The sequence below is a fragment of the Urocitellus parryii genome, chromosome 9 (assembly GCF_045843805.1).
Source record: "Urocitellus parryii isolate mUroPar1 chromosome 9, mUroPar1.hap1, whole genome shotgun sequence".
Taxonomy (NCBI): Eukaryota; Metazoa; Chordata; class Mammalia; order Rodentia; family Sciuridae; genus Urocitellus; species Urocitellus parryii.
The window spans coordinates 9,106,928-9,120,010 of NC_135539.1; the positions used below are offsets into that span (position 1 = coordinate 9,106,928).

Here is a 13,083-nt window from a genome sequence, read left to right on the forward strand (position 1 = left end):
ATAATGGCAAGATACTGCTATGGCTCCACCCAGCTTGTTTACAACTAAGGCAAGGCATGTGAGTGGAGGAAGGCATGATGCCCTGCATATCTGTTCTCTGTATAAAAAGGTGTAACTTTCCCGGTACTCCTCTTATTACTTCTCATTGGCCAGACTTCTTAAGGTCAGCCTTGCTGCTGAGAAGAGGAATTATTAGGGTTTTAGTGTGGGTTGCTGTAGGTGATGTGGGGAAAGGATGCTGGAGGTAATGGTGAGATCAGCCAGCAAGCAGGATCTCCCAACCTAGGAAACTCATCTTTGATGTTAGAATGTGTGTTGTCAACTGCAGTCAGTTTTTCTTCCCAGAAGATAATGGCAATATTTGGAGACATTTTTATTGTCAGAGCCCAGGGCTATGTGTGTGCTGATGGTATCTAGTGGGTAGAGGCCAGCGATGCAGATAAACCTTCTACAGTGTCTGTAGTGCAAGGTTGGAAACCCTTAGCTAGACCATGGGGACATGTTCTTCAAATTTTGGGAACATGTATCTCCAGCCCTTTTGATTTTAATTAGGCTGTTTTCTTGTGATGCAGAAACAGGCAAATGGTCCAACTTCATTGTAATAATTGTAGATTCCTGGTACCTTGTCTTGCTATTGATTTTGTTAAATATCAGTAAAGGACTGATCCTAGTTGGGGACAGCCACACACTGTAATGTCAGAGGGTTTATTAGAAGGCTAATATCAAACAGAACTAATTAAACCTCATTGCATTTTAGGATCACAGAACAATGACAAAAGACAGTTTCTGCTGGAGAGACTGCTGGATGCAGTAAAACAGGTAAGAAGAACGCACATGCTTGGCGTTTGGGCTGAGCAAGGGTGTCAGGTAATGAACGTAGAAGTCACTTCTTGCCTTTTGTATAAAAGACTACTTTGTGTGTGGGAATGCTGAAGAGTTTCCCTCGGGAAATGGTAGAACAGGGAAGGTGGTCCAATTAGGGATGGAGGAGGTCTTGTGTCTTCAGTTTCCAAACCCTCAGGAGGACTTGGTTCTTCAGTGATGTCCCTTTGAGAAGGGCATTGGTGAAAGGACATGGCCTTGGGCTCTGATGTGGCTGGGGTCGAATGCCAGCTTCCTCTCTTTGTAGCTGTTTGTGCAGGGGCAGCTCATGTGCCCTCTCTCAGCATCCTTCTTCTCCCTGGGATCTGGTTCACTTTTCTCCACAGGGTGGTTGAGCAGCGAGTTGCCATGTCTTGCTAAGTTGGCCAGGTTGTCCTCACACTTAAGATACCTCTGCCTCAGCCTCCTGAGGATGTGGGATTTCAGGCATGCATCACTGCATCTGGCAAATTATATATTTTTTTGATCAGAAGTTTAGGAATCTTTCAAGTCTGTTATCTACAGCAGAGATTCTGCACCTTTAAAAGAGAGTAAGTGGTGATGGTCATGTACAACATTGTGAATTGAATTTTATACTTAAAATGGTAAGTTTGATGTTATCTTTATTTTCCTACAATAATAAAAAAAAAAAAGCTAATTTGGTTTTGTTTGTACCCTCCCTGGAAAGACTGTCATTCAGTACAACCCAATGACTTGTTCAAAGCTTGATCCACGCAGTCATCATTTTACAGTCAGTCATAACAACTGGGACTCTGTCAAAGAGGAGCTGTCCCTCAGGTCTGTGGGAGTCTTACTTGCCGCCTGTTGAGAGCTCCTGGTGTGGGTGGTGGGCAGCAGGCAGCCGGGCAGCATCCCTGAGGTCTGCAGAGAGCCGTGTGCTCTGTTTCCTGTCAGTGTGTTTTCCCACGAGGTTGGCTTCCCCAAGTGGGTGCTGAGGCTTCCTTTAAGTGGCAGAGATGTTTACCTTCTTAACTCTGTGCTGTCACCAGGGCATGGGGACCTCCATATGCGGCATTGGGAATTTATGGCCCCGTGTCCTGCTCCTGACCTTGAAGTTCTGTGTGGGCTGTTTTGTGATGTTTGGAGCATCCTGTGCCCACAGCTGATCTCAGCAGTTTCTTTTTCCATGCAGTGCCAGATCCGCTTTGGAGGGAGAAAGGAGATCGCCTCCGATTCTGACAGCAGGTAAATATGTCCCTTCTGAAACCACTTACAGTCAAGAAAAGGTAGCAAGAGATGGCCAGCTTTTGCAGTTGTCTAAAACATTTCACTTTCCCATAATTCTCCTTCTAGGGATTTTTTACTTTCTTCTTCTATTTTTTTTTTTTTTTTTTTGAGCTACTAGAGATGAACCCAGGACCTGGCACCGTATACATGCTAGGCAGGTGTTCAACTGCTGACCTATGTATCTCCAGCTCTTTTGATTTTAATTTTTTTTCTTTTAAATTGATACCAGGGATTGAACCCAGGATGCTTAACCACTGAGCCACATCCCAAGCCCTTTTTATTTTTTATTTTGAGACAAGGTCTTACTAAGTGGCTTAGGGCCTCACTAAGTTGCCGAGACTAGCTTTGAATTAATAATCCTCCTGCCTCAGCCTTCTGAGTCACTGGGATTACATGCATGCACCACCAGGCTTGGCTTTGATTTTAATTTTGAGACAGGATCTCACTAGTTTGCTAAGGCTGGACTAAAATTTGCAATCCTCCTACTTAGCCTTTCAAGTAGCTGGGATTACAGGCATGTGCCACCATGCCTAGCTCTAGGAATCTGTTTTGAGGAACTACTTGAAATATCTTTCTGTGTAAAGTTATTTTCAGATTGACTTGTAATTATGAAAATTCAGGAACCTAAATACATAATAACTGGGAAATGGTGAATCAAGAGTGGTACAGTAGTAGGCTGGTATGTTATGTAGCCATTAAAAATGATGTTCCTGTAGATTTTTAAAAGCAGAACAATGCATATGTTCCAACTTAAAAAGTATATATTTAGTAAATACACATGTGTCATAACAATAAAAAGAGCAAGATACCTAATTATATGGGTGCGTAGTGGCCCTAGTTATGTTAAACAACGGCTCTGGAGAAAAAACATAGCAAAATATGAATAGAGCTATTGTTGGGGATATGAATATTGAAAATCTTTGTTTTCTGGTATTTTTAATGTTTTTAATTTTGATCATGTGGTCTTTTTATGGAAAATGTGTCCCAAAACTTGCTGTTGACATTACAACCCAAGAAAGGCTGACATAATTGCATAGGCTTATAGCGTTGGCCGGACATAATTTAACGTTTTGGCAGAGGTAAGAGACACACAGGCATCCAGTCCCTGTTGGAAATGTTTTGTGATGTCAATCAGAGCTCATCCATGCTCTGCAGCCCTGGGGGAAGCTGAGGAACATTCCAGCTCGGCATTCATCTCATTCAGGGCCTGCAAACTGCCCCTGTCCCCCACCCTCTTACCCTAGCCCACCAGCAGAGTCAGTCGTTCTGTCCTCACGTCCCCTTGTTCTTCTGGGGAGCTTAATAGCCATGAACCCAGCATGGAGGGCCACATTACAGAGCAATGGGGATTCTTTGAAACTGGCACAGATTGAAAATGACACTCCCCCTCCTTCCCTTCTTTGTTTTTTCTCCACAACACTCACTGTCCAAGAAACCACAGTATGCTTTGAAATTTTGCCTCTTAACTCCTGTCCCTGTAGGACTAGATCTTTACAGAGATGCTTAGCTCTTGTTTACTGATATATGTCCAGTGCCCAGAAGCATCTAGAAGTTGCTCAGGAAAGATTTGGTATCCTGATGAGTATATTACATTGTCCCATAGTCAGGTGTTTAAATGTCTATCAAGGCTTGTGAGCTTCAAGGGCAAAAGGGCTGCTTCCCCAATTTTTCTTTTTTTAAATTATCAGCATTTTATGCAGACATTTTGGGTCTACCCTATGTTAGGAGGCTCAGTATATGTTAAGCACCAGGTTATTAGACTGATGTATTGATTCGGTTCTTCCTGAAGGCCCACTATGGGTACTGGTCTTAGTAGAACAGGGTTTCTTATTTTGGGATCCAAGGTCTACCTGCATCAGAATTTACCTAGGAGGCAGATTTCACATCCCACTCTAGATCTCCTGAATTAGGGTGTGTGTGTGTGTGTGTGTGTGTGTGTGTGTGTGTGTGTGGAGGACTACTATAACTTCTATTATGTAAAATGTTATTTTTTATAGTAGCTTGGGAATTTGCATTTTCAGTGAGCTCCCCAGGTGATCCTAGTGGACACCAAAGCTTTCAGTCCAGTCATTGTTCCAGGCCTTGGAATACAGAGGTTATTCAGGGCTCACAATTCCCTGGCCATATTGGTCTGTGTGTGTAAGCATATGTGTGGATATGCTTGGTGTGAGTGTGGATGTATCCATGACTTCTTCATCATTTTTCTTCATAATTGTGTCATCCACATCATGAGAGAAGCAATCATGCTCTGAATGTTAGATTAATGTGTTCCTATATAATAATAATAGAATTCACTACTATAACTTCTATTATGTAAAATGTTATTTTTTATAGAATTTTATTTTTTTGGAATTTAAAAAGTTAATTACTTTCACTGTCACTCTTGTTTATCTCTAAAAGTAGCACACTGCTTAATATTAATAACTTATTGTTTTTTATTGCTTTTCCTTCTTTAATTTTGATGCTTAGTCTTTAGGACAACCTCAGGAGGAACAGTGGTGTTATGCTTTATTAATTGATGAGAAAATAAACTTTGGCAAAATGGGAGCACCTAGGTTAGACATCTTGGAGGTGTTAGAGTTAGGAGTTGGACCCTGGTCTCTTGGAATCTGTAGTATACAGTTGGCCCTCTGTATCTGTGGGTTTCACTCCTGTGATTTCAACTAACTGTGCATTAAAAGTATTTTAAAAGTGCCAGTAGTATACTTTAGTGGCAAAGTGCTTGCTTAGCATGTGCAAGGCTTTGGCTCCTATTCCTAGCACTAGGGAAATAAAGAGATAAGAAGGAAGGAAAGAAGGGAGGGAGGGGGGAGGAAGGAAGAAATGAAGGAGAGAAGGGAGGAAGGAAGGAGAAATCGTATCTGTACCGAACACAGACATTTATTTGGCAATATAGTATTACCACTGTTTTCCTAGCATTTCCCTTGTATTAGGTAGTGTAAGTTAATCTAGAGATAATTTAAAGTACATAGGTTTTGTGAAAATGTAAATAGAGGATGTACATAGGTTCTGTGAAAATCCTGTGCTGGGAGGGACTTGAACATCCTTGGGTTTTGGTAGCTCCGGGGGTTCTAGACTCAGTCTCCTCTGGTCACTGAGGGACCACTGTACTGTTCTTTCTGTTCTTTCACATTTAGTGATTCTGTTGGTTTTGAGGCTGGGTTTCCAAAATAGATTTCCCCCCTTGCAGAGTTTCTTCCCAATTATTAAGTCCTGGTCTTATCTCTGAAGTGTGTCTGGCCAAAGGGCGGCACTGACATCACAGGAGAGGCTGCGTCACTGTCCCAGTCTGAAAGGCAATTTCACCTCCAGAGAGAAAGTGGCCATTTTGAAGTAGCTGGGCTGTGGGGTGAAAAGGTGGACATGTCCACCCCACACAAGTGCAGCTCCAGAATGTAGCTCCAATCTGGGGTGATTCTCTGTGGCCCTCTGCTGTCCCCCTGACCCAGTCACCAGCATCTGCCACAGGATGGCTCTGGCTTTCCAACTGGCTCCCCATGTGTTCTTGTTCTTGTCCTGCCTCCCCTGCACTGGGAGCATTCTGGAGAGGGAGAGCACATATTCTCTCATCTCACTTCCTGTTGCATCCTCACCTCCTCACCCTCATTCACACACTCCTCTCTTTGCTCTTAGAAAGACCCCTCCACACCTTTAAGGTGGCCTTGAAATCTCATGTGCTTTCCCTGCTGTCTGTTCTAGCCACTGTTAAAGCTTCTTATTGTTCTGTCAGGGACCTCTCCTCCACTCCACTCCTACCTAGTACTTCACCTCTGCACCTATTTCCCTGTTCTGTGCCATGGATTGGCAGACGTTCCCGGTGAAGAACTGGATTGGCTGTTGCGCCATGCTTTGCTGGCCCCTGCTCTGTGCTGTCATCTTAAATAAGACTGTTTCAGATCATACATTCGGATGATGAACTGATGGCCCCTGTGTGCCCAGCTGGATGACAAGCCAGAATTAAGTCTGTTTTGCCCACTCTTAGTCCACAGCATCTGTACATAGTCAGTGCTCAGTAAATATTTATTGGATCGTAATTTGTTTAATAGTTTCTGGATGTTTGTTTGGTGTCAGGCTCTGTGCTGGACAGTGGGGCTTCCCAGACATATCAGACATATCTCTCCCCCTCTGGTGGCTTTCCAATCACTGGGAAGACAGTCTAATAAGGCAGTGACTACAGATGGTATGCTAAGGGCCGTGTCCAGTGGGCTGTTGATGCTCCGCAGGCTGCCTTGAGGGTATGTGGGTGCACACGCCCTGGTTGGGAATCATGTCCCTTCTCCCTGTGGTTGGACTGCACACCCTCCTGGCCTGAAGACGAGGTACGCCTTGCTAATTGTGACAATGGAGAGATTGGGCAACTGGGCTAGATATGGGGGGATGTTGGTTTCTTCCCGAATCAGGATGCTGTGGGAGTGCAGTCTGCTTGGGCCCACCTGTCACCCAGCTTACGATACTTGTCCATCAGTCACTGCCTGTCGACGGAGAGGTAGACTGCAGATAGAATGGAGGGGCAGTTGTAAGTTTGTGAGCTTTGTAGAAGTTTGCATCTGCTCTCAGAGGAGCAACTGAAGTTGGAAGATTTCTTTCTATGTAACTTGGGGCCCTTTTCTTGGTCCCATTTGGAAAACGGGGCATCTCTTCCGTATCAGCCTTCTCCAGGAATCTAAAAATCAGCATCTTCTTGGAAACAATAGAGAGATTTTGTGAGAGATTTGTCTTAATAGGCCAAGTGCTATCTTTGAATACCATTTGAAATTGACTGTCATTCTGGGGGCTGGGATTGTGGCTGAGCGGTAGAACCCTCGCCTCGCACATACAAGGCCCTGGGTTCGATCCTCAGCACCACATAAAAATAAATAAATAAATAAATAAATAAATAAATAGCATAAGGGTACTGTGTCCAACTACAACTAAAAAAAAAAAAATTATAGAAGAATTCTAGACAGGTTTCGGAAATGTTTGCTTTGATTGCAGCTAGAGTTAGCCGGTTGGGATGACCATCAGTAGGAATCTTTGAAAGGATAGTTGCTATGGTTTGAATTTATGTGTTGGAAGCTTAATTCTTCAATGTAAGCAGGGTGGGGCCCAGTGGGAGATGTCTGGGTGATGGGGACAGAGCCCCTCATGAATGATTAATGCCTTTCTCTTGGGAATGAGTTAGCTAGGAAGGGAGTTCAGTCTGCCTTTCTCTCTTGTATGTGCCTGATTGCTCTTCCTTTAGTTGAGAAAAATGAGGCCCTTGCCAGCACTGTGCTTTTGAACTTCCCACCCTCCAGAACCATGGGCCAGAATAAACCCCTTTCCTTTATAAATTATCCTGTCTCAGATATTTTGTTATAGCAACAGAAAATGAACTAAGACAATGGTACAAGTAACAGAATATTGGAAAATCCATGGCTGGCAAGGTTTGGGAATAGGAAGGAGTCAAGCTGCTTTGGAAGGCTCCTGAGTCAGAAGTAAGAGCTTCAGAAATTGTTTCCTTGCACGAGTGGCCCTGTTGCTGGAGGAAGCACTAGCTCTTCTCTTACTCTCTATTCTGCTTAATTGACATTCCAGGGAGGAAGCATCTGACTGGCCAGTCTCAGGTCACTTGGCTTCCCCTGGGCCGGCAGCAGCAGCAGCAGCAGCAGCAGCAGCAGCAGGATTTGGCTGAAGGAGCTTTCTGGGACCCTGTTGGCTTCTGTTAGTGAAAAGATGTCTACTTAGGTTCACTATCCCACCAAGTCTGTAGCCAGGGAGGAAAAAGTGAACCTTCAGAACCAAATATGGGCTGGGCTCAGTGGTGCATACCTAGATCACAGCTACTCAGGAAGCTGAAGCAGGAGGATCGCAAGTTCAAGGCTGGCCTCAGCAACTTAGACCTGTCTTCAAGTAGAAAAAAGGGCATTACTCAGTGATAAAGCAGCCTGTGTTCATTTTCTAGTACTGAAAAACAAAACAAAAGTAAAATATGGGTGATTTTGTAAAGGTAGAATGAATACAAGGTGACCAAAGCCCAGCAGCTGTTCACTTGGCCAGCTGTTGTGGTGGTGACTTTGTAGTGCTGTGTGGTGTGAACATGCTCTCATCAGGTCACCTGTCTCACTTTATCCTTGCAGTCACTCTGGGGAGTAGGTGGGCAGGAGGGGGACAGACTTCCTACTTATAGGCATAGAAGCTAGGGGACTGGTCACTCATGCAGACTTATTTATCATGTCTCCCAGTGTTGACGTGGGGCTTGTCCGGAGTGGAATGAAGATTGGAGCCCAGACTTCTGGTTCCCAGTGTGGCCCTCATTCTTTAAAGACAGGTCCCCTGTTGTTTTATGGCACACACTTTCCCAAAGTGAGAGATTTGTGTCACTGCAAGTATTTGACATCATTTTAGATGTTAAATGTCATGGTATTTCTTTCAATTCTTTTTCAGGCTCAATGATATCAAGGGGAAAGACTCGGTTTGATATTATGTTGAACTAAATGAAATTGCAAATATTTGATCATTTTTGACCTACAAAAATGTCAGTTTGTTCAAAATAGTTTAAAATACATGTCTCTTACACCTCTCTCCCCCGCTTTTAAACAGCGTGTGCAGATTTTAGTCTCAGCTTTTTTTCTGTCTATGCAGAGAGTCAGAATTTAATACTTCAATTTCCTTGACTTTAAGGCCTATTCTGTTTATGTCATGTGATACTGGTTATAGTAGCATATAGTTTTTACATAGTGCACATATATATATATTTTATATAGCATATAGTTTTTTAGAAATATTTTTTAGCAATATAGTTTTTTTCTTTTTTAAAACGGATATATTTAAGTAAAAAAGGAGTCAAGTTTAAGATAAATAATTAAATTATAGTGCAGCTGGACAAAGTGGTACACGCCTGTAATCCCAGTGGCTTGGGAGGCTGAGGCAGGAGGATCTTCAGTTCAAAGCCACCCTCAGGAACTTAGCAAGGCCCTAAGCCACTCAGTGAGACTTTGTTTCTAATACATATATGGCTGGAGATGTGGCTCAGTGGTTAAGTGCCTCTGGATTCAATTCCTAGTACTAAAAAAAAAAAAAAAAAAAAAAAAAAGTGCACATTTTCCAATGTGACAGAGTGGCCCAGGTGTTGGTGAAGACGTGGTAGGGAAGAACATGTCAGCAGGGCCAGGGTGCTTGTTGGAGTTTTGAGGCTGCTAATGCCAGAAATCCAAAGTGTGTGTTGGGGGGGAGGGGGAGGAGAGGTTTGTTGGATCTTGTGAAATTGATACAGCAAGATGCAGCCATCCTCACACATCCTCACACAAGCCTAAAACAACATTTAGGGGAAATGACAGCCAGGAGTTGTTTTCCTTTCAGATTGTGTCCCCAGAAACCTCCCCAGGAGGAAGCGGTGGCTGTCTCTGGGCTCTGTCATGAGTGCTTGTCGTCACTTTCTGTTGGTGTTGCTTTTTAGCTCTGTTTTCCCCTGAGAACAAAGGCTCATTCTCATGGCTCATTAAAATTATCCCATTTTCTGCCAGACTGGCCTGTGGTGAGGATTTAAAATAGCTTTTGATTAGTTTGCCCTGTAGAAATAATGGCCCAAGAACTCAGCAGGTCCTGGAAGTTACCTCAAAGGCTAGATATGTGACTCTTCCACAGAGGCATCTTCTTCCATGTGGATTTATAGAACATAATCTAGACATTTCCCTAGTGATAAAACAGAGGGGTAGTAAAATGGGTGTGGGGTTCAAGCCTCAGATTTTGAATCTGGGTGCTGCTAGTTCCCAGTCATGGTGTGATTTTGGGCAGGTTTCTGACTTTCTTGAGTTCCGGTTTCCTTATGTATAAAACGGGGATAGTGCCATTAATTTTCGTATCATGGAATTGAGAGTTAGCTTATGTGCAGGCCCCAGAATGATGCCTGCCAGCCAGTAAGTTTTTAGCAATTGTTGCTAAAAAATTGATTGTCATTTTGATGACATGTGAAGAATCTTCAGACTCTGTAGATATTTACTATACCCTGAGTCTCTGCCATTATGAGTGCTGCTGAGTTGACTTTAGGTATTTATCTCAGAATGTTTGAAAATTGTAAATATTTGTCCGTCTTTCAGGTGAGGAGGGCAGGAGAAACCAGAGGACAATTTCTTCTTTGAGAGCATGCCAGGGAGAGGGTGTGTAAGTGTGTGTGTGTGTGTATGAGTGAGTGAGTGTGTGTGTGTGTTTGATTTTTATCTATTAGGGAATTAGAAACAGTTTTGGGTATTTCAGTAAGCTAAAAAACAAAACCAGCTGCCCTTTGCTGTTCTCTAATGTTATTCTTAACACATTTGAAAATTGTCACATGTGTTCCTCTGGACACTTATGAAACCAAACAGCCTTTTCAGGGGCATTTTTCCTCTTTTCAGTGTCTCTATGGGTTCATCAGATGACTTTGATCTTCATTGTATCATGTGTTTCTTGCTAGCCTCTTTTTAGTTTGAGGTTTTGACTGGGTGTTATCCTGGCAAAACTCTGGGGTTTAATTGGATTTGACATCTACCCGAGTCCTTTATTTCCACTTAGAGACTCCCTAGTAGATATTCACCCTTGTTAGGCAAGTGCTCTACCCTGGAGCTACATTCCCAACCCTATTATTATTTATTTTTTTTATTTTACTGTATTGATCAAATGAATTGATTACTTTTTGGATTTTTTTTTTTTGAGCAAATGTGGGATTCTAGGGTTTTTAGCAAATCTGAGCATCTGCATATCAATTTTAAATCAAGATTTATCTTGTATGTATTGCTGGTTGCTAAGAAAGAGCAGCGCATGCCCCAGTAAACAGCACGTAAGCACCGCTGTCGTCGCCATTGCATCATTGTGTGCTTTGGTGTCAGACATACCCTGCCCATTGTGGTCACAAGCCACTGATGACCAGATGTGGGGATCTGGGCTGCTTTATCTCGTCTAAGCCTTGGTTGCACCACAGAAAATCAAAGGATGAGTTATGGTATGCACTTCCGAGGGTTATGGTGAGGATTAGCTGCAAACTTGCACACCCAGCAAGAACTTGACAAACTTAATATGATTTTTAAAAATATGACTAGGCATACATACATGCGTGTGTGTGTGTGTGTGTGTGTGTGTGTGTGTGTGGTGCTGGGGATTGAATAGGGCCTTGTGCACGCTAGGCCAACACTCTACCCTGAGCTGCACCACCAGTCCATACCTGTGTTTTTGAGTATTTACTGAAATTAAGGGCCAGAATGATTGGTCATGAATTCTTCCATTCAACGGACACTTATGTTGAAGGTGCTCTGTTGCATTTGGGAGACGAACTGGATGAGACGGTTGCTGTTGTCAAGGAACTCCAAGTGGAGTCCAGGAGATGGACATGGAAACTGTGGGGACAATCATGTGGCCTGTGATGATAATTAGATAGTATTGAGCTGACTGTGGGCTGGTTAGTGGTTAAATGGGCAGGTGGGGATTCTGGGCTCTTCCTGGGTAGAGAAGTGGTGAAGGCATTGTTGGGTGTGTAGTGTGTATTTCCCCGATATCTCAACTTGCTAAGGTTTTTTTAATTTTTATTTTTATTTATTTTTTAACTTTGGCTATTTCTGTACCATTTTCACAATATATGTCCTTTCTATGTGCCACCCTGAGCCAGAGGTTGGCTTAAGGTAGAATTTCAAGGCACTGTCTACTGTGTTCTTGTCAAAATAATGCCATCATCAAAGATTGGTGAGCTGGTTCAGTTTCTTTCTGACACATTAAGATGATTAACACAAACAGGCTCCTCTGTGTTCCCTGTGTACCTATGGTGTAGGGCAGAAAGGAAAGAAGTAAAGATCCTGGCAGTCCTTTCTGTGTTTCAGAAGCACAGCTTCTGCTCAGGATGCCGGGTGGGCAGGCAGGCTGTGGGGTCTGGGGTCTGAGTGGACAATGAGGATGGCCTCTCGGCTCTGCTCAACCTTTGCATCTGTGGTGACTTGAAAATGGCTCCTTATGAGCCTGCACTGCTGCTGTGTTGTCAACTGTTTTATGAGGGGAAGGGCCCTGATTTTATCTCTTCTACATGTTTTTCATCCCTTTGGGTAATTTAAGTTAATGACCCAGGAATTATCTACTTTGTGTGTGTGTGTGTGTGTGTGTGTTTGTGTGTGTGGTCCTGGGGATCAAATCTAGGGCCTTGCACATGCTAGGTAAATACTCTGCCATGAGCTACACTCCAGCCCTATTTCCTTCCTTCCTTCCTTCCTTCCTTCCTTCCTTCCTTCCTTCCTTCCTTCCTTCCTTCCTTCCTTCTTTTTCATTCTCATATAATCATTTACAAATAAACACACACACACACACACACACGCAGAGCAGAAATGGGATTACGTGTAATATTCTGTACCTTTATTTTTTTTTCCTAGCCTTCTCCTGCTGAAACACTTCCAAGTAACAGTTCTAACAATCCTGTTTTAAAGGCTGCAGTCTATTGCAGAATAAAGATGTCCCAGGAGGAGTGCTGCCTGCGAAAGAACACTGACCTGTCTCAGTTGTTACTACTCTGGACAATGAAGCAGTAGCCACCCTAGCACCTTGCCTTGTGCACGGAGGACTTGATTTCTTCTGTGTAGATGTCCGGAGCTGGGTCGCTGGGTCCGGGGGAAGGGCTTCTAGCTTTCTAAGTGTTTCTGGCAGCAGTGCTTGAGACTCCTGGTTCTTTCTTTCTGCGATACTCTTCAGCGTTCTGATATTTTGTCAGCCTGGAAGGTGAAAAGTGGTGGCTCACTGCCACTTCAATTTGTATTCCCTCGATTGCTAATAAATATCAGTATCTTTCCAAAATACGTGTTTGTTGCCTGGATTTGTTCTTTTGTGCAAAACTTCATGTTATTTACTCATTTTCTTATTATTCATCCTTTGTCTTCTGTGTATTGTGGCAATCTGTTCTTTGCACGGCAGACATTGTTTTCCAAGTATCCGTCTTAGTAAACATAGGTCAGGGATCCGTTGTATTCCCAACTGGGAAATCTTCATGTGGTAGACTTTTAAATTTTC

General features: G+C 43.2%; 1 protein-coding gene across 1 annotated transcript in view; it reads left to right on the top strand.

The window, feature by feature from the left end:
- The window catches only part of Snx29 (sorting nexin 29), a 384,257-nt gene that overhangs the window by 16,122 nt on the left and 355,052 nt on the right, over positions 1-13,083 (top strand). The window contains exons 2-3 of the mRNA XM_026385539.2: positions 758-819; positions 2,015-2,067. Coding sequence (XP_026241324.2) covers positions 758-819; positions 2,015-2,067 — 115 coding nt within the window. The remainder of the gene's footprint in view (positions 1-757; positions 820-2,014; positions 2,068-13,083) is intronic.